General features: G+C 39.3%; 1 protein-coding gene across 1 annotated transcript; it reads left to right on the top strand.

Moving 5' to 3' along the window:
• efhc1 (EF-hand domain (C-terminal) containing 1) lies at positions 1–24,703 on the top strand. Its single transcript, XM_064341017.1, has 10 exons — positions 1–248; positions 816–1,037; positions 5,891–6,178; positions 7,532–7,681; positions 8,228–8,420; positions 12,464–12,681; positions 13,703–13,843; positions 16,318–16,531; positions 19,000–19,143; positions 24,512–24,703. The coding sequence occupies exons 1-10, from the start codon at positions 186–188 to the stop codon at positions 24,544–24,546; spliced, it is 1,668 nt and encodes a 555-aa protein (XP_064197087.1). The 5' UTR covers positions 1–185; the 3' UTR covers positions 24,547–24,703.
• The last annotated feature ends 69 nt before the right edge of the window (positions 24,704–24,772 follow it).

The following is a 24,772-nucleotide window of genomic DNA, read 5'->3' as shown; positions in this document are numbered from 1 at the left end:
TCCATGACAACGACGTTCATTCCGTGGTTGCTAGGATACCTAATATACAATGTAGCAAGGACGGTAAAATGACTGCAGATGCTACGAACAAAGTCTAACCACGATTCAGTGGTTTTAATTCCCGAGCCTGCACTATCACTAGAAATATATTAACTGGTAAACTTAGTAACTAAGTGTTCTGTGCCATGGCTGACTACACAGGACACGGACTGCCCTTTTTACCGGGGAACACTTTCAGAGATATCACGGTAAGACTAGTTAACGTTAAAATGCAGTGAGCTAGTTGTATCAGTGATGCAGAGTTTGCCTTTCCAGCTTAGTTATCTGAAACCTTTCTGTCATCAACACGGGAGTTAACGCTAAATCGGCGTTTGACACCGTATTTCTCAAGAAAGTTTTTAAAAAATCAGTTCGTCGTTGTGCTCCAAGATTGGGTTTAGCCTACTAACTGAACGCGAAAGGTGTTGCAGAAAATATGCTACGTTCGATTGAACTGAGTCGTTATAATGACGGAGTTATCGAGTGGTTTGTATGAGGCATGGGGTGTCTTCATATGATAACAGAACATCCCAAAAGCACGAAACAACTCGAAATATTTTATAAGAACATTACAAAAGAATATTCTGTTAACCTGAATAGCTTACATTACATTATTAATTATTAAATACGAAATAATTATTTAATCTTCATTAGCTACTATACAGTATAATTCCATGCACTGCACTGCTTTAGATTGTTATAAACACACGGGAATGTACACTGCAACGAACTAACTTCTTTATCCTTTCTGGTTTTGTTCTTTTTCACTCCATTAGAAGTCGGCTCAACATAGACCCCAGACTTTGACTTACAAGAATGGCTATGTATTAGCAAAACGCCCCATTGTAGGCATTGGGCAGGCAGCCTTCCTTTCAGACCATCTGAACCAAAGTGAGGTTAACCAGTTGGCTATCCAGAATCTTGCACAGACCCATGAACAATCTCCAGCTGGCCCTTCTACGGAATTCATTCCTGCTCATGTCTTCTTTGACAAGAAGGTATGTTTTACTTCTGTATTTCTCAGTAGGCTAAGGATGTTGTTCATTTGTGATTCATTGCTTAAAACTGAATGACATCACATTATGGAACTGATTAGGCAAATGCCATTGTATGTATAACAATTAATACATTGATCTACAGTGCCCTCTGAAAGTATGTTAATAGTAGAGTGAAATTTATTATTACTGCTATATACTTAAGTATTTGGATTTGAGATCAAAAGATCAATATGAGACAAAGGTACAGACAATCTGCTTTTATTTCATATGGTATGCATATACAGTCCCCTCCAAAAGTATTGGAACAGCAAGGCCAATTCCTTTGTTTTTGCAATACACTGAATACATTTGGGGTTGAGATAAAAAGATGAACATGAGACAAGAGTTCAGAATTTCAGCTTTTATTTCCTGGTATTTACACCTAGATGTGTTAAACTACTTAGAACATAGCACCTTTGGTATCAGACCACCCAATTTTTAGGTGAGCAAAAGTATTGGAACAGAGAGTATTTAAGTAAATGAAAGCAAATAACACTTAATGTTTGGTAGCATATCTCTTGCTTGCAATAACTGCATCAAGCCTGCGACCCATTGACATCACCAAACTGTTGCATTCTTCTTTTGTGATGCTTTTCCGGGGGGGGGGGGGGGGGTTCCCTTCAATCTCCTGTTCAGGAGGTGAAATGCATGCTCAATTGGGTTAAGGTCTGGTGATTGACTTGGCCAGTCTAAAACCTTCCACTTTTCTCCCTAATGAAATCCTTTGTTGTGTTGGCAGTGTGTTTTGGGTCATTGTCTTGCTGCATGATGAAGATCCTCCAAATTAGTTTGGACGCATTTCTCCGTGAGTTGGCAGACAGAATGTTTTTGTAGACTTCTGAATTCATCCTGCTGCTACCATCATGAGTTACATCATCAATAAAGATTAGTGAGCCCACTCCAGAAGCAGCCATGCAAGCCCAAGCCATGACACTTCCTCCACTGTGCTTCACAGATGAGCTTATATGTTTTGGATCATGAGCAGATCCCTTCTTTCTCCACACTTTGGCCTTTCCATCACTTTGGTAGAGGTTAATCTTGGACTCATCAGTCCATAAAACTTTGTTCCAGAACTTTTGTGGCTCATCTCTGTACTTCTTTGCAAATTGTAATCTCGTCTTCCGATTCTTACTACTGATGAGTGGTTTGCATCTTGTGGTATAGCCTCTATATTGCTGCTCTCTAAGTCTTCTTCGAACAGTTGATTGAGATACCTTCACCCCTGTCCTGTGGAGATTGTTTGTGATGTCACTGACTGATGTTTTGAGGTTTTTCTTCACAGCTTTCACAATGTTTCTGTCATCAACTGCTGTTGTTTTCCTTGGTCGACCTGTTTGATATCTGTTGCTCAGTACGTCAGCGGTTTCTTTCTTTTTCAGGACATTCCAGGTTGTCGTACAAGCTATCCCCAATGCTTGTGCAATGGCTCTGATCGATTTCCCCTCTTTTCTAAGCTTGCTTTTCTCCCAAAGACAGCTCTCTGGTCTTCATGTTAGTTTATCTTTTATAACACAAATGCAGTTTTCACAGGCAAAACCCAAGGCTAAAACCAAGAGTAGACATTCAGAACTATTTATTGTTTAACCAATCAATCTAACAGGACACATCTGGGCAACAAGAAACACCTGTCAGTCACATGTTCCAATACTTTTGCTCACCTAAAAATTGGGTTGTCTGATACAAAAGGTGATATGTTCTAAGTTGTTTAACAAATCTAGATAAAAATACCAGGAAATAAAAGCTGAAATTCGGATCTGTCATCCCATGTACATCTTTTGACCTCAAACTCAATTGTCTTCAGTGTATAGCAAAAACAAAGGAATTGACCTTGCTGTTCCAATACTTTTGGAGGGGACTGTATGTTGTACCATTTTACAGAAACGGTTGTCGTTGTGTTGAGTTTCAGCTGTCCAAAATGAAGTTAACGGATGAACTTAAAAGTATATCAAAGCAACAAAGTCTAATATTTGGTTGCATAGCCTTTAAATGAAATTACTATATGATGTCTACGACCTACTGACATCATGCTTTCACTGCAGCCGCTTTCAGTTGATACTTGTTTTAGGGGGTTTCTATCTCTAGTCTCCTCTTCAACAAGTGAAATGCATTCTCAATTGGATTTAAATTTGGCAACAGGCTTAGGCAGTCCAAAACTTTCTTTTCCCAAAGATGAATGCTTTCTAACTGCAGGATGAAGTGTTGGCCAATGAGGTTGGAGGAATACATAGCCAGACAAAATTTGTCTGTACACTTCCAAATTCATCCTACTGCCACCATCCTCTGTTGCCATGTCAATAAAGATGAGTGAACCTGTTCCAGAAGCAGCCATACATGCCTAAGCTGTAGCACTACCTCCTCCATATTTCATAGATACGGTGGTATGCTTGGGATCATGGGCTATTCCTTCCTTTCTTCACATTTGAGCTTTCCATCATTTTAGTAAAGGTTTATTTTGATCTCATGTGTCCATATAACTTAGTTCCAGTACTCTTTATTCTACCATTACCATACTTTTGGAGGGCACTGTATATCACAGGTGCGTAAGACAGGTACGGTACTTTTAATCAGGGCTGCCCAACCATGTTCGTGCAGATCTACTGTCCTGTAGGTTCTCTTTTCATTCCTAATTTTGTGCACTTGATTGTACTAATTAGCAGCTCGAACAAGATCTCTAGCTGTTGACTGAGGTGTGCTTTTTAGGGTTGGAGTCAAAACCCTACAGGACAGTAGATCTCCAAGAACAGAGTTGGGCAGTCCTGCTTTAAACCAACATAAGCAACTTTTTTTGGTCTCAGTTATTATTTTTAGAAATCAAACATTAACACAGCTTTGGGAAATTACTTTACAATTATGTTTTAATTTAAATCCAAGAAATGTTTTTATAAATAAGGCCCCTGGTGCGACCACACACAATAGCACAAGAAATTCCCTAAACCCTACAGCCTGATATTTCCGATTAATACAACTGAGGAAAATCTACACTGCAATAAAAGTTTACATAAATGTTATGAATAGCTGTGTTAGTATAGAATGTTGTGTTGGGGGTTCTGGGACCATCTGGGCAGTTTTAGAATGGGGGTATTCTGGAGAAACTGGTGGGTGAGGACCAAATGGATTCTGTTTTTCCTTGTGATCACAGGCAGGGTGCTACAATGCGTTGTTAAAAACAGCCACTTGTGTATGTAATCTTGGTGATTACACTGAGTAAATATGAAATGTATATTCTTCAAGTGGAATAATTTGTAATTTTCTTCAAGACACAAAAGAACAAAATAATATGAAAGACAGAGCTACTGTATGTAATGTCACAAAGAAAGTAATAAGGTCTGTCCAGTAGAGTCCAATAATGACAACAATGCAGGATGAAAACCTTCTAGCAATTGTAGAATTGTTATGTACTGTAGCTATAATTGTGACATTTGGAAGTCATAGAAAATGAATTAAATACTGAAATTTTAACAAAGATTTTAATAATTGCCACAGAGACGGGACTGTTTGAAAAACAGGATAAAAAAATGAAATTGGAAATGGGCATTTTAGAAGGATTCACCTGCTTTAAGTATTAAACAAAGGTGCCACGATCGTTCACAGAGCTTGTATACTGCTTCCTTTTCATGATGTTTTATGTAACATAGTTCCACTGGCCCTGAGTGCGGTCTTTTTGGATAAATAAACAGATTGTTAATAAATAAATCATAGGATAGTGTCTTTGCATATGAGGGGCAGAAGTCACAAAAATGATTAATTGAATGCTGAATCAATTAAAATGCAATTAAATTAAACTTTGAATAAGTGCAGTCAAATACAAAATTGCATCAAATAAAATACAATTTAATTAAATATTGCATCAAATAAAATCCAATTAAATTAAATAGTGTATTTGATCACCTTGACATTCATTTATTCACTAATAGTTTAATCATTTCACTGCGCTGCAATTCCAATTGCCAACACTTTTATCAATTCACTGCTGCTTTCACTACCATGTTTATCAATTCAATGCAGCTTTCGACACCACTTTTATCAATTCAATAGCAGTTTCACATTTTCACCCAGTGCCAATAACTTTATTCCACCCACCAACGTAGCCTATGTATGCACTCAATGATCAGCTGTTGTCGGACTCACCGGCCGTGGGATTTTGCACTCACCTTAGGAGGGGCCAGGCGGTGAAGCCATAGGACATGCATATTTAACTAGACAGGCAAGCATGCCTTCAGATAACCTAAGCTTGTGAAGTCCTAGAAGTAAGCCCGTCCTGTGCCTGCTGAGGGAAAACATTGGAGCTCCCATGAAATATAAATAAATACTTTCCCAAGACTTCTGAACCAAAACAACCATTGTTTCACAAACTGCTGTACACAATGAAATCTGTGATCACAAAAAATGGATTGATGAGGATTTCTTTGGTTGTTAAATCACCTTGGATTGCACACACTTTGTTAATCCAATTATACAATTAGACTTCTGAAATTTTATTTTCAAATGGTTTTCAAGCTGTTTAGGATCTGTTACAGACATTAGCAAGTAAAACTAAGAACAGTCTTTGCCACTGAAACAACAGGGGTAAGTTTGGGTCCTAAGAGAGCTACAATCCAGATTGTTTTGCACTGGTACTCCTTACCCAATCAGGAGATGCTGTATTTGTCAAGGGTAATCTGTCCATCGTGCTTGGTAAAATATTTACTTTACCCATTTTAGTAGTCTTTTAATCACTCTGTATTAAGGGTATGGGCGTGTATTCAGGGTGACTGTGTTGAACAAATTAATTATCCACCTCTCTTCTCCTTACACACCCTTTACTTGCCACACAGGTGCTACGTTTCTATGGATACTTTAAGCAGGTGATACTCCTGTCACCTTTGGAGCAGTACAGAGTGCGCCCTGTGATCATCAGCTACTTCCTGGAGGATGACAGCTTCTGTGTGATTGAGCCAGAAGTGGAGAACTCTGGGATGCCACAGGGAAAGCTGATCAAAAGACAGCGTCTGCCGAAAGACAAGCAGGGAGATTTTTACCACTGGAAGGACCTGAATGTGGGCATTGACATTTCTGTGTTTGGAGTCACCTATCACATAACTAGCTGTGATCAGTGCACAAAGGTAAAGATGAGTCATTATATCATTAGATCTGGCATCATAACCAACCCCAAAACACATTTAAACAGGCATACAGGTAAACCGGTTAAATTCAGTTTACCTGTAAACATTGAGCAGCCAATTGTCCAATTACGTTTGGTCACCCAATATGGGAGAATTATACATAAAAAGGGTTGCAATTCCGACATGGATCACTGGATATGGATGTAAATACCCTTGAGTTAAAGCTGACAGTCTTCACTTTATTCTCACATCCATTACTTCATGTAAAATCCATTGTGATGGCGTACAGGCCAAAACAACAAAAATTGTGTCACTGTCCAAATACTTATGGAATGCACTGTAAATCAAACGTTTTGGGACATATATAAACACTCACACAGCGAAGTCCAGAATTAATGGCATGCTTCATGAAAATGAGGGGAAAATCTGTATAATTTACAAAATAGAGAACATAGATAATTAGATATATTTTATACTCAAACATATGAGAAACTATGTTTCATTGAGTAATGACATTTGTTCCTCAAAAACAGGTGTCAAAATAATTGGTACCCCTTAACATTCTTTCAAATGAAATCAGAGTTAAATGAGAAATAAAATTGTACTTGTTTAAGTTAATCTCAATCTTAAAGAATTGTAATGTGGCCTTCAAGGCATAGGTAATATAAGAAATGTAAAAATGCATTGCGTCCATGATAGTCGGTGAAATCACATCGCAACGTGCCGGGAGCACGTCAACAGAGGGATGCATACAAGGAAAAGCATCTCCTATCTACTTGCACATATGATAGTGGATCATTGATGCCTTGGAGCTGTTTTGCTGCCAGTGGTCCATGGGCACTGGGTAAAGATCAATGGCATAATGAAGTCCATCCATTACAATGACCCCAAACCTCTGAATCAACACAGAAATGGTTCTGTGAAAACACAACCAATGTTTTGCAATGGCCATCTCTGGACTCTGGAAAAGTGGTTCAAGATCCCTCCAAACTAATCAAACCTTAGAAAAGGCTCAGTACTGTTATCCTTGCTGGGGAAGCCTGCACCACGTACTAATCCCAGGAGTGGAAATAATGTGAAACCTATATTTTTGGGGAAATAGAATTTTAAAAATGTTTTATTTTGGTTGGTTCCTTTGAATTATAAATTAAGGCTGCTTATTTATGTGTGGATTATGTCTGTGCTACCTGCAAAGCAGCCTACAGTACAAGCATTTATATAGTAGTTTCCTGATACATTTCTGGGAGGTGTTAACAAGATACTCTAGATAGAATTTTTGCTCATCCAGGAAAAAGGGGTTTATTGTTTGTAGTGCAGTTTTTACAGCTAATTCCATGTTTGGTTGTGATATAGGAGTTTTTGGAGAGTGAAGGGATATTACTGAACGAGCCTGAAAAGATTCCCCCTGACCCCTACACCCAGCGGCGGACACAGCCCCAGCAGGCCTACATCACCCCCTCCGATTTTGACAGCCTAAAGCAGTTCCTTTCCATGGACCGCAAGGTGACTGGAGCCTGAAATATATCACTCACATAGTGATTGAATTCTGTCATTCTCTTAGCAAATCTCCAATAGGTAAGGGGTAAATTATATAAAAGATGATGCATTGCACAATCCTCTTTCTTCATGTTGGGATCTTTGCGCAAACTGTCATCTCAAACACACTTTGATATACATGTTTGATGGGTTACATTTTATGGTTATGGATATTTTGTGGTTCACAAAACATGCTACAAATCTGTCTTGAAGTGATTCAGACCTATTTATCGTTGTCAGTCTAGGTTATTTTCAAAAATCATTATTCTTGCAGCATGAACACTGCCATTCAAATTAATCAGTGATTTTCTGTTTTTTAGTGTCATAGACTGAATTTGGCAAGGTTATTTTGCTCTCGGTTTTCCAAGGTACCAGACCCTCTGAATGACTGGAAGTGAGGTCAATTCCATGATACATGCAGTACCTGGGGCATACAGAAATGCAAGTCAATCCTCAGGCAAATGTTTTTCTCTGCAAAGTGAGAGGAGAACTGACTCTTGATCTTCCGCCCAGGTGCTGCGTTTCTTTGCCCTGTGGGAACACTCAGACTCTGTCCACCGGGAGACCCGGCCTGTCATCATTCACTATTACCTGGGGGACAACTCTGTAGAGATCCGGGAGACACATGAGCACAACAGTGGGCGGGACCCCTACCCCGTCCTGCTGAGGAGGCAGAAGGTGCCAAAGGATGTAAAGCCCAAAACAGGTGAGCAGACCTCCATTACCCTTATCCAGACACATGCCTCTGTCCCACTCACCTAAAAGGAGAGCTGCCCAAAAATCACCCATTGACTCTCCATGGGCTTAGTGAAAAGCATTTTGAAGCCTGGTAAGTGTAGTTTGTGGCTCCATATTGCACAAATTGGAGCCAGAGACTACAGTAGGGACATGAAGCCTGGTTGTCCACTAAGCACATGAGATACAGTGACCAGGTAGTGACGCAAACTGTCCCTGATTTGTCCACAAAATGTTACCGTCTTGTCCAAATAGCACAATAACTTTAGACGAAGAGAGCTATAAGAATTGTAAATTGATCGGATTATTACGAATCAACCAACGCACTATTTATTAACTAACATGCTTTAAAATTTTGTGATCTAGTTGATCTTAAAACTGCACATGTAATGTGCAAAGCACAAAATAATTTGCTTCCTAAGTGTATTCAGGGCTTGTCTGAAATTAGAGAGAGCCAGTATGAATTTAGGGGAATAGGTATGTTTAAAAAAGCAAGGGTAAGGACAAATATGAAAAATAGATGTATATCTGTAAAAGGGGTTAACTTGTGGAATAGTTGTGACAAGGAATTAAGAATGTGTAGTTCACTTTGCAAATTTTAAAAAATGTTCAAAAATAATGTGGTAAACAAACTGAAGTATGATCATTATTGTGTATGAAAGTTTGGAACTTTTGTTTTTTTTCTGTTTTGTTTTGTTTTTGTATAGCCTAAACCTAGTAGTGAATGGGTTGCCTATTAGAATGTGTTATGTAAAAAGGGTAGGTATAATAAGTTAAAGCTTCAGCCTACACCTTTTCGGTCAATATTTTTTGTTTTCCTTGTAATTTAATGCCTTATTGTTATTTATTTATTTCTATGTGCATTCTTTTTGGAAAATTGTTAATCAGGACCGAAATAAATTACTACTACTACTACTACTACAAAGAAAAAACACCTATTGCGACTACATTTTCTTGTGGAAAAAAATGATTGACTTCATATTTTGACTGAATACTTACCATTGACTTACATTAAAACGAGTGGCTGAAACACCTATACTAGAGCCAACCGCGCTGGTACTAGTGAGCAACATTTCTCAACAATATAAGGAAGTGAGGTTCAAAAATGCAGTCCGGTTTTGGCCCTGTGGTTGGGACCGGTTCAGACTGTAGGACATCATCAGCTGCAGGGGCCAGAATTCAGCTGCTAGAGGGCTAAAAGGCATTATGACATCACAAGGGTCAACATTCTGCCATTCATTTTCAATGGGATATTTTTTTCCCCCAAAAATTGGAGTATCTCAAAGATCCAGGAAACTGAAATCTGTTGTGTTGTTTTAATACTTTTTTTGTATTCACAAATGGCCATGGGATATTTTAAAATGATTCTTGAAAAAAAATATGTATAAAAGCCTGTGCCAAAATGAGCTTGCTTTTCCCCTTGGTCAAACACCAGGTTTTCAATGAGAGGGGTTACACCTTTGTGTTAGTTACGTAACAAAGGTAACCTTTTCTACATGTAATATATAAATGAGGCGCTTGCCACTTTTGTGTGGCTAAGGCAAGATAGTTTGAAAATTCCTAAGCATTGCTCCTTCTCTGGATGAGGAGAAAACAATAATGCCTTTTTCTTTTCACAAAAATGAAGAGACCTACAAAAAATGGTTTTATTTCTGGAGCCCATGGGCACTGCAGTATTACAATAACCTGTACAGTTAGTATTTACAAGGCCCATTTTCACCTGGAACTTGTCACAGAACACGGTGGATCGGTTAGTAGGCATGCTGTTAGCTAGCGACAATTAAATAGCTTTCAAGCGTATACATGTGGAATCAAAGAGTTTCTTTATTTGGGTGTAATGTCTGGAGTTTGAGACTGCTATTGAGTCTAATGTTAGCGTACAGTATGTCAGTGTTACCACGTTATTACACATTGAATGATCTTCAGGTTTAATTGTACGATGGTACAGTTTATATTGCTTTCTTTTGTTTTTTCTGGTTGTATAAGGCTACTAACTGGCTCTAACTGACTCTAACCTAGCTAGCGATGAGGAATGGTTTACGTATGACGTGTCTTATGGATATGAATGTTAATGAGCGCAGGATACACGCCCACCCTGTCCTTGTCTACTGAACAGGTCACAATAATCTAATGGTGTTTATTACAATTTAATGGTTATAAGCTTTTCTGCAGCAATGGAAGTGAATTAAGCCTTGAAAGTTGATGCAAAAAATTCCTACAGGTGTCCCATCTTTTGTTGATAACTTACAAACCCTCTGGCTGTATAAAATCAGTGTTCGAACTGATTGTATTACTATACCCTCCGAAGCATTATTTAGAAAATATTGCACTGCAGAAAGTAGTATATTGCTATCAACTACAATTAACAAACGAAGACAGACAGATCATTATAACCCTTAAAAGTGTAGGTCTTTCCTTTAGAGAAATTGCAAAGCAAGCCAAGGTGTCAGTGAGTAAAGTTTCCTACACCATCGAAAGGCACTTGGAAACTGGAGGAAACTCTGACAGGAAGAGGTCTGGCAGACCCAAAGCCACAACAGAATCAGAAGACAAGTTTCTGAGAGTCAACAGCTTGCGTGTTGCACAGGACAACAGCTTCAAGCACAGCTTAACAGTGGTCGAAGTAAAAAAAGTCTCAGTTTCAACTGTGAAGAGAAGACTTCCAGCTGCAGGTTTGACAGGTCGAGTCAAATGCCATTGCTAAAATGGAAAAATAAGAAAAAGAGGCTTGCTTGGACCATGAAGCACTGGCAGTGGACTACTGAAGACTGGAAGAAGGTCTTATGGACCGATGAATCAAAATTTTAAATCTTCGGTTCATCACGCAGGGTTTTCGTACGCCATCGAGTAGGTGAAAGGATAGTTCCTTAGTGTGTGACACAAACTGTCAAACATGGAGGAGGAAGCGTGAATGTCTGGGGCTCTTTTGCTAGATCCAGAGGTGGCAACTTGCACAGACTGACTGGCACCCTGAACCAAAAGCATCAGAACCAACAGCATTTTGCAGCGCCATGCAATACCCTCTAGTCAACGCCTAGTTGGTCTGGGGTTCATCCTACAGCAAAATAACGACCCAGAACATACTCCAGGCTATGTCAAAACTATCTTAGAAAAAAAGAACAAGATGGTAGGCTTCAAATAATGGAATAGCCAGCACAGTCTCTGGACTTAAGCCTCATCGAGCTGGTTTGGGTTGAACTGGACAGAAAGGTGAAAGCAGAGCAACCTACAAGTGAAACACATTTGTGGGAACTTCTGCAACAGTGTTGGGAAGATCTTTCTGAACAATATTTGATTTCCATTGCAGAACGAATGCCACGAGTGTGTTCAGCTGTTATATCTGCAAAAGGTGGCTACTTTGATGAGTCAAAAATTAGAATAAATTGTGTTAAACAGAACGATTCCATGATTTCTTTTTTAAAATCTCCAATTGTTTATTTGTTCTATGCTTTAATTTCAGAGTACATTGAGACAAGCGTGTGAATTTCAATAAAAACTGGAAAAATGGAGGTGTTCTAAAACTTTTTACCAGTAGTGCATGATATGTATAAGTAGTGTGAAACCTTTAGGAGTGTAGGAGGAGATAGGTGTACAAAAACTGTCAATAATAATAATAATAATCATAAGCCAGAGGAATAACAATAGTGTGCTTTTGCATAAGTGCAAGTACACTAATAATAATAATAATAATAATAAGCCCAAGGAACAAAAATAGTGTGCTTTTGCATGAATGTAAGCACACTAATTGTAATAATAATAAGCCCAAGGAATAACAATAGTCTGTTTTTTCATGACTACAAGCACACTAATAAGCCCGAGGAATAACAATTGTGTGCTTTTGCATGAATGCTTATTAGTATGGACAATAACAATTTTGCTTCGCTAAAGCAAGCAAACTCATAATAAGTATAAGTATGCAAGAGAACAGGCAGTGGGTTGTTGAAACAAACACACTAAGGTTTCCTGCACCTCACTGCAATGTATGGTAAACTGTCCGGCTGACCTGTTTTTCAGAGCCATTCCCCAGCTGTGTCCTGGAGGTATCACCCCAGGAAGTGCAGGAGTATTACTCCCCAAAAGATTTCTCTGTGGGGGAACCTGTTAGCATCATGGGAAGACAATTCCTGCTGTACGACTGTGATGAGTTCACCCGAAACTACTACAAGGAGAACTTTAGCGACACCCTGAAGCCCCTCCCGGTCATATCCAAGCCAATCCCAGACATTAAGAGGGTATGTACTGCTGACTTTGACCATTTTGCCATATTCATCCCTACAAAGTGTCAAGGAGACCAGACATTGCCATAAATGTCCTTTTTTAACTTAGTTGCTTATAAATATCAAGCAGAAAGCATGGCTTTCCGGTAGCTTAGCCTGTAAAGGTGTTACAGTTGCAGAGGAATTCTGTAGTATTTCATAATGTAGATATTTCTAAAACAAGCCTGGCGACGAAATAATTACAGTACATTGTTTGACCTGGGGGTGTGCTGTGGTAGGACTCAACTGGCCTCATCTTGCCAGAGTAACGTCAACCAGGGTGCCTTCCATAAGTAATAGACAGCTATTTAGAGTGATTATGGGGTGACATTAAACCTCTTGATTGCTGGTGGTCATTTTTTTTGGATACAAACTGACACAAAAATATGATTTATACTGCTATGTATATGCCTGATCTCATTTGATGAGGCAATGGAATAGCATGTCAGAGGCTTGCACTGTGGCTAGTTGTGCATACACATGGGCTGTGTCCCAATACAAAGTCAACTGCTTTCGTATTGAGAGACAGCCATGGTCTAAAGTTTGTGTGGAGTTATGCAGTTTTCCTTGTCAAGTTAAAATACAATTTGTTTGTGTGTAAATAAGTGAATGCACAATTGATATAAGGCCCCAGGTGTCTGTATGTTGTCATGGAAAGAATAGTACAATTTGCCATTCTAAATGGGAGAAAAGGGGCAAGCTGATATCCTGAGTATACCTAGAGTACTATGCTGGACCAGAGTGCACTACTTGGAAATTAAGCATCTGTCCTTGCAATATGGTGTATATCCTGTTTTATCATGTAATTGATTAAACATATTTTGAAATAAAACTCTAAAGACTTAAAAGAAGTTGCAGAAACTAAACTGTTTCCTTCAGAGCCAACTTAGTGGCCACTCTGGGAGTATGACAAGAGAATGCCTTATCCCCACTAATGCCAAGCCCAGGCCTTCGGCTAATTAATAAGTCAGACTGATTCCCAGATTGATATCTACAGGGGATCCCCCCATACAATGGCTTTGGTTCTCTGGAAGATTCCCTTCAAAACTGCAAGTCTCTTATCCCTGAGCCACCCAAGAAGGATCTCTTGAAGATGCTGGAGAAGGACGGCAAAGTGCTCAGATACACAGCCAGACTGGTGAGCTGCTTGTTCTTGGCTGAGTCCCCAAATTTTTTTTTGCCTTTTTAGGGTACATGTACATTTTAGCTGCGACTGTGGCCTCACGGCTTAAAAGAGAATCACTTGAGGACCCTGCCCCCTGGTGGTACCAAGTATGCATTTGAGTCACTTTTCCCTCAAATTATGTGTTCTGAAGCTGGGATTTGAAACTAATTCCATATGATCTTGAGCAGAGTCACAGGTTAAAATGTAGTTTACATTATATTTTACTTAGAGATGGGCTGTAGTTCAAATAACTAATTTGAAGTATGTATTTCAATAACATTTATACATTTGTATTTGAATTAATCAAACAATACCATATATTTTGTGTCAGGATACTTTTATATGTTTATGTTTATAAATACTCCTAATACATACTGGTAATTAACTTTTGTGCTTGTCCTTGGAATCTGCCATTTCACATGAAATTAAAGTAACCCACAACCTTTTATTTTAGAGCTGATTAGGAATTACAACCTGCACTTAATTTTTTTAGGTTTGTTAAAATTATTTCATTTAAGACAATGCAAATCATATAAAAAATGAGGACACAAGAAATTTGATTTCCCAGCTAGTGATATATAGTAATGCAGTCCTAAATTTAAGAGCATTTCATCAGTACCGGTCACATCCCCATGTCTTCCCCTTCTACAAAGTGAAGTATGCAAACTAGGGATGTAAACAACACACATTTCTGATCATATATTAAGCATTAATATATTTTTTCCCTAATGACTATATGCTATTTCACTCACTGCGCAGGTTAATACATGACCCACTCTTCAATTAAGTAGCATGTTTTGGTCACAAAAGACTCAGTAGTTAGTGTTGTCCACACATAGATGGTTATCACAACATTGTTGGATGTGGATAGGATGGTACTGAGACAGGTGACTGTTTTACTACATTCAAGTCGAGTGGCGATGGTTATTCGCACAACAGTACATCGAGCAGGAGTATAATCGGTTTTAACAAATGCCAGTAGGTCCCAAAACCCTTCGCCCTCTACCATACTTACGGGGAGCATGTCTTTCGTTACCATTTTACCATTTAAATCTGTTGTGGTTTCTGCTGGACAGCCGTCACACTGATGAGGTCTTACTATGAAGTTGGGTGCTTGTTCTCTGTGATCCCTTGGTCTCGGATATATGGTTCTTAGGTGGGTTAACATCATAGACGTCAACATGTGGAATGCAAATTTGGCAGCACATATTTTGCACTGAACAGTGTTTTCGTTGAGCTTTTCAAAATCATTCCGCATGGCACTCTTTTACAAGCTGGCCATCTTTTCAACTGACGGCAAGTAAAGCGAATGACAACAAACCCTGCTCGCACCCTCTATTAACCATTTAAAGCAGTAGCCTAGGTAACATTTTTGTGATCTTTTATTTGAACATTTTGAGAAAAAAAACTATTTTTGATTAATCTGACATGCAGGCCATGACTGACACGACGAATCAACAAACTTCACATCCCTAATGCAAATCTTTCAATCGATCAATTCGATCAATCAACAAAAAGTACTTAGTTCCACATTTGCTTATATAGCCAGCAAGTAAATGTGTCTACAAATGATTAACAGTATGAAGTTGTATTTAATGTACTTAAGGAACTACAGTTTATGAAAAATCAAGCCTGAATTTCCAACAATGGTGAATTGCAAAAAAAATGCTTCTACCACCCTGCTATTAATCGAAGGGCATCTGCTCTTCATTTTGGGTCTGTTGTCATCATTAGATGTCTACTTGCCTGCAGATTATGGATTCAAACAAGTAGACAATTGTCAGTTTCTTAATTTTTCTGGTTCGACAGTAATTTGTTGACAGCTTCCAAACCTTTTGTTCTTCTCCGTGCAAGCAAGAATGTTCACACAAAATTATTTATTTAATACACAAGAACCTTGGTTCTTCAAAGATAAAAAAAAAGACACTTTCTACCTTGTACTTATTTCTTGCATTTCACCCTTCAAGCTTATGGGAGAGCCATTCATTACTGTCCCATGTTCTTGTTGAAGGTCGCAGTTATGACTCCACTCTGGGTTGGAAACGCCTTGCACTTTAGGTGAAGTTAAGAGTGTGGTGTTATTTGAGAAAATATTCATCCTTTCACAGGGAAACACAGTAGGTGGCAGAGTTGCACAGGGCAGGTTCTGTTCCAACAGTTGGTGTGATGGTGTGTACTTCAATAACTTCATTCACATTTATTTTTTTTGTGATGGGGACGGGGGGTTATTGTTTATGTGTTGAATTCTTTCTGACCTGCTCCGGAATAAAATTAATGGTGATGGCAGGGGTGGCCAACCCCTGGTCATGGAGAGCCATGTCTTTTTTTTGCAGGTTTTGGTTTTCACCATATGCATAAGCAACAATGGACCCACATGAGGACTCCCAAGATCAGAATATACCATCACTGGGTTATAGCGGGTATCGCATTGTTTGTTTCTTTCACAGGACTCCCTAAATCCTGATGACAGTGGCCGCCGCTTCATCCTGTCCTACTTCTTGTCCAATGACACAATAAGCATCTTTGAGACAAACATGCGAAATTCTGGGATCATAGGAGGGAAGTTTCTGGAGAGGACCCAAGTCCACAAACCAGGCAGCACTCCAGAAAACCCCCAGTACTACGGCCCTGCAGACTTCGCCATTGGGGCCACTTTGGAGGGTACATTCCAGTTTGATCTTCACTTGCGATCAAGAGACCAAAGCAGCACTCTAATATATTTCCTCAGTTTATAACATTGATTCCTAGTCTGAAAAACCTTGCTCAAAACTACATTATAAATAGAGACTTTAAAAGAACAAAACCTTAAATTAAGAAATTAAGTAGGTTTCATTTGCGCAGCAGTTTTCATTCCTGCCTTTGGAATGCTGCCAGAAATTTTATTGTTTTCACCTTAAAATCCGAAAGCAATTCAGATCCCAAAAACTATTTGAGATGAGGTAACGGTGTAGTCATCTGCCTTAATTGATCTTTTCTGTGCTGAAAAACAACAGATTGAACATCAATAGATGATCAAACATCAATAGATTAACATAAAGCCATCTGACAATACATTATTTCCACAGTGCCTATTGGAATTCTTGTCTAATTTGGTTATTAGATTCTCATTTCTAATAACCTGTAACTATTTTATGCACACACCCTTCGGAAAGTATTCAGACCCCTTCATTTTTTCCACATTTTATGTTACAGCCATATTCTACAATTGATTAAATTAATTTTTATTCTTTTAATATTTTATTCAATCATATAAAAACAATACCCCATAATGACAAAGTGATAACAGGTTTTTAGAATTTTTTGCAAATTTATTAAAAATAAAAAAAAAACGAAATATCACATTAACGAAAGTATTCAGACCCTTTACTCGGTACTTTGTTGAGGCACCTTTGGCAGCAATAGAGCCTCCTTGGGTATGACGCTACAAGCTTGGCACACCTGTATTTGGGATATTTATTCCATTCTTCTCTGCAGGTCCTCTCAAGCTCTGTCAGGTTGGATGGGGAGCTCTGGTTAGGACACTCAAGGACATTCAGACTTGTCCCAAAGCCACTCCTGCATTGTCTTGGCTGTGTGCTTAGGGTCGTTGTCCTGTTGGAAGGTGAACCTTCAGCCCAGTCTGAGGTCCTGAGCGCTGTGGCGCAGGTTTTCATCAAGGGTTTACCTGTACTTTGTCCCGTTCATCTTTCCCTCGATCCTGACTATTCTCACAGTTCCTGCCGCTGAAAAACATCCCCACAGCATGATGCTGCCACCACCATTCCTTTACCATAGGGATGGTAATGGCCAGGTGATGAGTGGTGCCTCGTTTCCTCCAGACGTGACGCTTGGCATTGTGGCCAAAGTGTTCAATCTTGGTTTCATTAGACCAGTGAATCTTGTTTCTCATGGTATGAGAGTCGTTTAGGTGCCTTTTGGCGAACTCCAGGCGGGCAGTCTTGTGCCTTTTACTGAGGAGTGGCTTCCGTCTGGCCACTCTACCATAAAGGCCTGATTGGTGGAGTCCCGCAGAGATGGTTGTCCTTCTGGAAGGTTCTCTCAGAGTGGCCATTGGGTTCCCCACAGCATGATGCTGCCACCACTAGCTCTGTTTGGCTGGGCAGCCAGCTCTAGGAAGAGTTTTGGTGGTTCCAAACTTCTTCCATTTATAAATGATGGGAGCCTTCAATGCTGCAGAAATTTTTTTGTACCCTTCCCCAGATCTGTACCTCGACACAATCTTGTCTCTGAGGACTACAAACTATTCTTTCGATTTCATGGCTTGGTTTTTCCTCTGACATGCACTGTCAACTGTGGAACCTTATATAGACAGGTGTGTGCCTTTATAAATCGTGTCCAATCAATTTAATTTACCACAGGTGGACTCCAATCAAGTTGTAGAAACGGGTCTGAAAAGGGTCTGAATACTTATGTAAGTGTGATATTTCAGTTTATTTTTCATAAACTTGCAAAAATGTCATTATGGGGTATTGTGTGTAGATTGATGAGAATAAAAATGAATTTAATCAATTTTAGAATAAGGTTGTAACGTCACAAAATGTGGAAAAAGTGAAGGGGTTTGAATACTTTCTGAAGGCACTGTATATACATACACATGCTATATATATATATATATATATATATATATAGTGCAGTCTTAAGTATTTGCACAGTGACACACTGCAGCAAAGGGCTGTAATTCCTATACAGTTCAACCGATCTGGATGTAAATACCCTCAAGCTTCAAATTGTGTCACTGTCCAAATACTTAAGGACTGGTACATCAGGTAATTGGACAAATTAACATATTAGTCATACTTGGTTCTTTGTCGCAAATCCTTTGCATTCAATGACTGTCTTAAGTCTGCGACACATAGACATATGCTGGGTATCTTCCCTGGTGATGCCCTGCCAGGCCTGTACTGCATCCATCTCTACCTTTAAATCAGGGGATTTAAAGGTAGAGATGGGGATAAATTTAAGTATTTATCCCCAAGAATCCAGGTGAGTTAACTATGCAGTCTTCTTCAAATGATGGATTAAGTATTCAGTAACAATAAAATGAACAGATTCTGTTTCCAGGACTAAGTTTTGCCACCCTGGTAAACCATTTCCATGTAAAACCCTGTATGTCACTGTCCCCCAATCAGTGTTTGGACGCCGTTTTGTCCTGTTGGATGCTGATCTCTACGTCCTGAATTACCTGGAGACCATTGCTGATCAGATCCCATCTGAAACCCTTGACTCCCTGTACCAGCGCCTGCGTCCAGAGCCCAATAAGACCCAAGCAACAGGTAAGCCCAGCTCCATCTCAGGCTTGAACTACAGGTAAACCCAGCTCCATCTCAGGCTTGAACTACAGGTAAGCCCAGCTCCATCTCAGGCTTGAACTACAGGTAAGCCCAGCTCCATCTCAGGCTTGAACTACAGGTTAGCCCAGCTCCATCTAAGGCTTGAACTACAGGTAAGCCCAGCTCCATCTCAGGCTTGAACTACAGGTTAGCCCAGCTCCATCTCAGGCTTGAACTACAGGTTAGCCCAACTTTATCACAAACCCTGTTCCATTGCTGGCCTTAACCACAGGTAAACCCTGCTCCAGCTTTCCTAGACTGTGTAAGGAATAGAGAAATCTTCAAAGCAAGAGTCAACAGCTTTAGTCCTGGAGAGCCAGGGGAGCTACATGTGCAGTCAAATACTTCAATTGGGGAATTAAGTGATAAGTAACAAAAAAAAACTTAAACCTTGAGGCCCTCCAGAAATAGGTTTGTGGATGCTTGCTCTATTTGAATATCTGTCTGAACTGTTGTACTGAAATGCACGATGACATATGCAAGACAGCATTCACTCAGCATGCCAGTTCATTTGAAGAAGTTCAAACAGAAATGAAAAGAATCCATATTACTGCAATAAGTGACCCACAGGACCTTGAGTAAACTATTTTTCTGGGACTTGTGGTTAGAACGACCAGTGGGGTCCTCAGAGACCAAATCTAACACAGAGTAAGGTTGTACACCACCTTACTTGGTTGTACATTCATTCTCACCAGTAAGGTTGTAAACGAGGATGGCTGTTCAGTAAACTTCAAAATTTTCAATAGAAATTTTCCAAGGGAATTTTGTCTTTGTGAATTTATCTTTTCAGTTTTCCTGAACACAGGAGCACACTGATGTCACAGTTTGAATAAAAATTTAAAATGGATAGATGATTAGTAATCTTTAAACAATTTCCTAATCTCTCTGTTTTTATGTATAATTAAAATTGTTTTTAAAGGCATACTATGCAGGATTTTTTATTTGAAAATATAAAATAACTATGCGAAGGCATATTTATGATGCACTGGCAATCTCAGTCTTTACACACTTTAGCCAAATGTATGCACCTTTTACCTGTTTGTTATTCTAAAATGTGTTTGGGCTGTTTCTATGTGTGGTGCTCTTTTCTGTGTGGGGAGGGGTGGGTGTGGCTACAGAGGCTGTGGCTTGGGATCAGATTCCAATGAAGTGTTTATTTCTAGTTTGCTGCAATGGCAGATGCTATATATACAGCAAAGCAAAAATAAAAAAAAAACAGACAGGGCTCGTTCAAAAACCAGAGTCAACCTTGGAATTACTTTGGTGCCATCAGCTGAAGTTTGCCAAGAGGATGAAAACGCTGAGTTGGCCTGTATGTAACGTACATTGCTTTTAGCTATTTGCCTTACACAGCTAGATGCCCAAGGTTGGGTAGCTTTTGCATCAAATTCTGTTTTATCAAGATGTCTTCACTCCCTATGGAAACTGCTGTTACTGTTTATAGTAGCAACCTGGCTATTTGGTAATTCACCTGCACTTATTTCAATCAGGGGAAATTAATTTAATACAGCTTGCATGCCATCTATCTAATGTTGCATGTAGCTAACTTCACTAACAAAGCAAACAAAGTCGCTAACTAACTTTGAAAAGGCTACGAATAACATCATCAAAAAAGTCATTTACTTTACAAATATATTAGCTAGCATTGATAGACCCATGGCCTACTAATATTACTTATTCCACACGCGTTTCCATGTTTACATGCCAATTCTAGCCAAATGTCCAGGGGGGTATTTCAGAAAGCAGGATTACCGAGTTAGCTGGATAGCTACGCAAAGTAAAACCCAGAACAGCTCTTTTTTCAGTTCATATTACAGATGTGGGGGGGTTCCGAGTTTTATTCAGTGCAGTTATCCAGCTAATTCTGTAATCTTGCTTTGTGAAACAAGGCCTAGAATAGCTACAGTTGAGGCCAAAAGTTTACATATCTAGGCTAAAGATATTCAAACTCAGTTTTTCACAACTTTGCACATTTCATGTGACCATACATTTCTTTTGGCAAGTCAGTTGCCAAAGGGCATCTACTTTGTTCACATCAGAAGTAATTTTAAAACAATCGATTAGAGATAGATTTATTTCAGCTTTAATTCACTATATCAGAATTCCAGTCGGTCAAAAGTTTACATACCCCAAGTTGAGTGTCTTTAAACAGTCTGGAAGAATCCAGAAATTGATGTAATGACTTTAGAAGCTTCTGATTGGCCAATTGTCATAATTAGGAGTTAATTGTGGCTGTATTTAAGGGCCTACCTTTAGAGCCACTGCCTTATTGCCCTTGATACCATGGGAAAATCCAAGCAACTTAGCCAAGACCTCAGGAAAAACTAGAAATACCGCCTCGTGGTTGTATGCCTCTGCCAACCAGTAGCCAGTTTCGATATAAAATGTCATCACTTCATCAAGGCTTCATGCATGTGATAATTCACTCCTTCCCTGGTTCCTTTTCCTGGCTAGATTGACCATTTGGATATAAAATGTCATCACTTCATTTTATCCTATTAGACATTTGTGTAAAACTGTGTCATAATTAGAGTATGAATTCTTGAGTTATGGCCAAAAACGTGTTTTGTGAGGTCACAGTGACCTTGACCTTTGACCACCAAAATCTAATCAGTTCATCCTTGAGTCCAAGTGGACGTGTGTGCCAAATGTGAGGGAATTCCCTAAAGGCAAAAACGTGTTTTGTGAGGTCACAGTGACCTTGACCTTTGACCACCAAAATCGAATCAGTTCATCCTTGAGTCCAAGTGGACGTTTGTGCTAAATTTGAAGAAATTCCCTCAAGGCGTTCCTGAGATATCGCATTCACGAGAATTGGGACAGATGGACGGAAGGGCGGACAGATGGATGGATGGATGGACAACCCGAAAACATAATGCCTCCGGCCACGGCTGTGCTGTCGCAGAGACATAAAAATGGTGGCGCTCCACAAGTCTGGTTCCTCCATAGGAGCAATTTTCAAACAACTGAAGGTACCAGGAGCATCTGTACAAACAATTGTATACAAATATAAAAATCTTGGGACCACATAGACACTGCATTTTTCAGGAAGGAGGTACAAATGAACTCCCAGGGCTGAATGAACTTTGGTCCAAAAGGTTCAAATGAACCCCAAGACAACAACAAAGGAACTGATGAAGGAGTTGGAGGCATCAGGTACCAAAGTATCTACCATCCACCATTAAGAGAATCCTACATCGCCATGGCCTGAAAGGTTGGAAGAAGCCCCTACTCCAAGACCGGCATTAAAGAAGCCAGAATGAAGTTTACAGGTGATCACCAGGACAAAGACCTAGCCTTTTGGAGGAGTGTTCTCTGGTCAGATGAAACAAAAACTGAACTGTTATAATGATATATATGCGCTATATATGGAGGGAAAAGGGTGAGGCTTTTCTGAAGAACACTACCCCAACTGTGAAGCATGGGGCAGCAGCATCATATTGTGAGGGTGTTTTGCTGGAATAGGGACTGGTGCACTTCAGAAAATAGATGGCATCATGAGGAAGGAGGATTATCTAGAAATAATGAAGCAACACCTCAAACCATCAGCTAGAAAGTTAAAACTTGGTCGCAACTGGCTTTTCCAGCAGGACAACGAACCTAAGCAATAAGCATACCTCCACAGTTATAACAAAATAGCTTGAAGACAACAAAGTGAAAGCATTGGAGTGGCCATTACAAAGCCCTGACCTGAATCCCATAGAAAATGTGTGGACTTAACTAAAAAAGCATGTCTGAGCAAGGAGGCCCACTGAGTTACACCAGTTCTGTCAGGAGGAACGGGCAAAGATTCCAGCAAAGTACTGAGAGAAGCTTGTGGAAAGCAACCCCAAGCGTTTGATTCAAGTTACGCAATTAAAAGGCAATGCCACCAAATACTAACAAAGTGTATGTAAACTTTTGACCCTCTGAAAATGATATGATACATAACAGCTGAAATAAATCTGTCTCTTAGCTATTATTTTGAAATGACCTCTTATGGAAATAAAGTAGATACCCTGAAATATTGAGTTTGAATGTCTTTAGCCTAGGTGTATGTAAACTTTCAGCCTGAACTGTAAATACCAAATTAGGAAAAATACAAAATAGCTGCACCGGCACTATGGAGTAGCTACCATATGATGTTCCCACGCACTAAGGGGTACACTCAGTGTAAAGATAGTTAGAACACTGCATAATTACTGTTACCATCTATATGGAATCATTAATTTAGCTAAAAATGCTATTTGCAATATCTCTGACCACCTCACATCTTCGCTTGACATTTTGTTTGTAGCGATCGAGGGTGTGTCATCATTGGAGGTGTAGGTGGAGTTGAGGACTAAAGTGGTGTGAGTGGCATTTACAGACACAGTCTACAAAAAGGCTGCAAAATCCTACATATCATACCTTTAAAGTGCCATGAACAAAGATGTCCTGTGATCTGACATTTTGGTTGAGCAATTAGGAACCCTATAACAGTGACAGACAATCAATGCACAGATCACACTTTAATCACAGGCACACTGGGAAAGCAAAAGCTTTCAGTCATCTTTCAACAGCTATTCAACTTGGCAAATTGAGGGCACGTGGTAATAACATGCAAAACAATCTAAAAATACTATTGATGTCTCAAGTCTACAGAGTTAAGCTATATAATGCCTAATCAGTATATGGCTAGATGTTCACATTTGCTAATCAGTGCTAATCAATGCAAGTTCACACATATTCATGTATGAATAAACCGCAGATGCCAAAACGTGCTCTTTATTTCAGTTTTGACCTTGTTAACCTTCTTTCATTTTCATTTTGTTGTACAATTCACATACCATTCTAACAAATATATATACAATAACAAAGGCAAGAGGCAAAGGATACATAAAGTGAATCAAAATCAAATAAATAAATTTTACTTAATTCAGCTCACACCTCTAACTTCAAAAAAAAAAAAAAAAGCATTTTTGGCTGGACCGCAACAGCGGGGCCAGCCCTACAAACCCAAATGTCTGTGACTGAGTCACTGAGTGATGAAGTTACACCATTGGTCGGCTGGTCCAGCCATATACTAGGTTTTGACCTGGTCTTGTTTGTAGTACATTTATACTGAGGGCGTAGAGAATGAAATATTTATGAATTCCCAAAAATTCCTATTTCCTTGGAAAATTTCCCATATTGAAAATTCCCAGAATTTTGCAACCATACTCACCAGATCATAGTTTATAGACCAACAACTAGCGAAAGAAAAAATGGACTGAATAGCCGGTTACAATTTCATTTTATTTGCACTCGGCTCCTTACACCTCCAAATGTTTTTTTTTTTATTCTCCAACAGATGAAACTGTGGAAACCATTGAAAACACTTTGTGATGAGTTGCACCTGGCAGCAAACTCCCTCCCTACTCTCATTCATGACCACACGTTGCTTGCCACTTCTCTGATACAGCTGCACAGAAGCCACAACGACTACGGGAATTAAACAGTCATGTTTGACGGAGCAAATAAATGCTATGTTGAGGCGAAAAAAGTTCAGCTTTCTGTTGCTCTTGTACTTCACTGCTGCACGATACAGATGATCATAGGGATGTTTGGATAT

Source organism: Anguilla rostrata, chromosome 6, assembly GCF_018555375.3.
Source record: "Anguilla rostrata isolate EN2019 chromosome 6, ASM1855537v3, whole genome shotgun sequence".
In the NCBI taxonomy this organism is placed as follows: Eukaryota; Metazoa; Chordata; class Actinopteri; order Anguilliformes; family Anguillidae; genus Anguilla; species Anguilla rostrata.
Note: the sequence above shows the minus strand (reverse complement) of the source record. Positions and strands in the feature narration are given on the sequence as shown.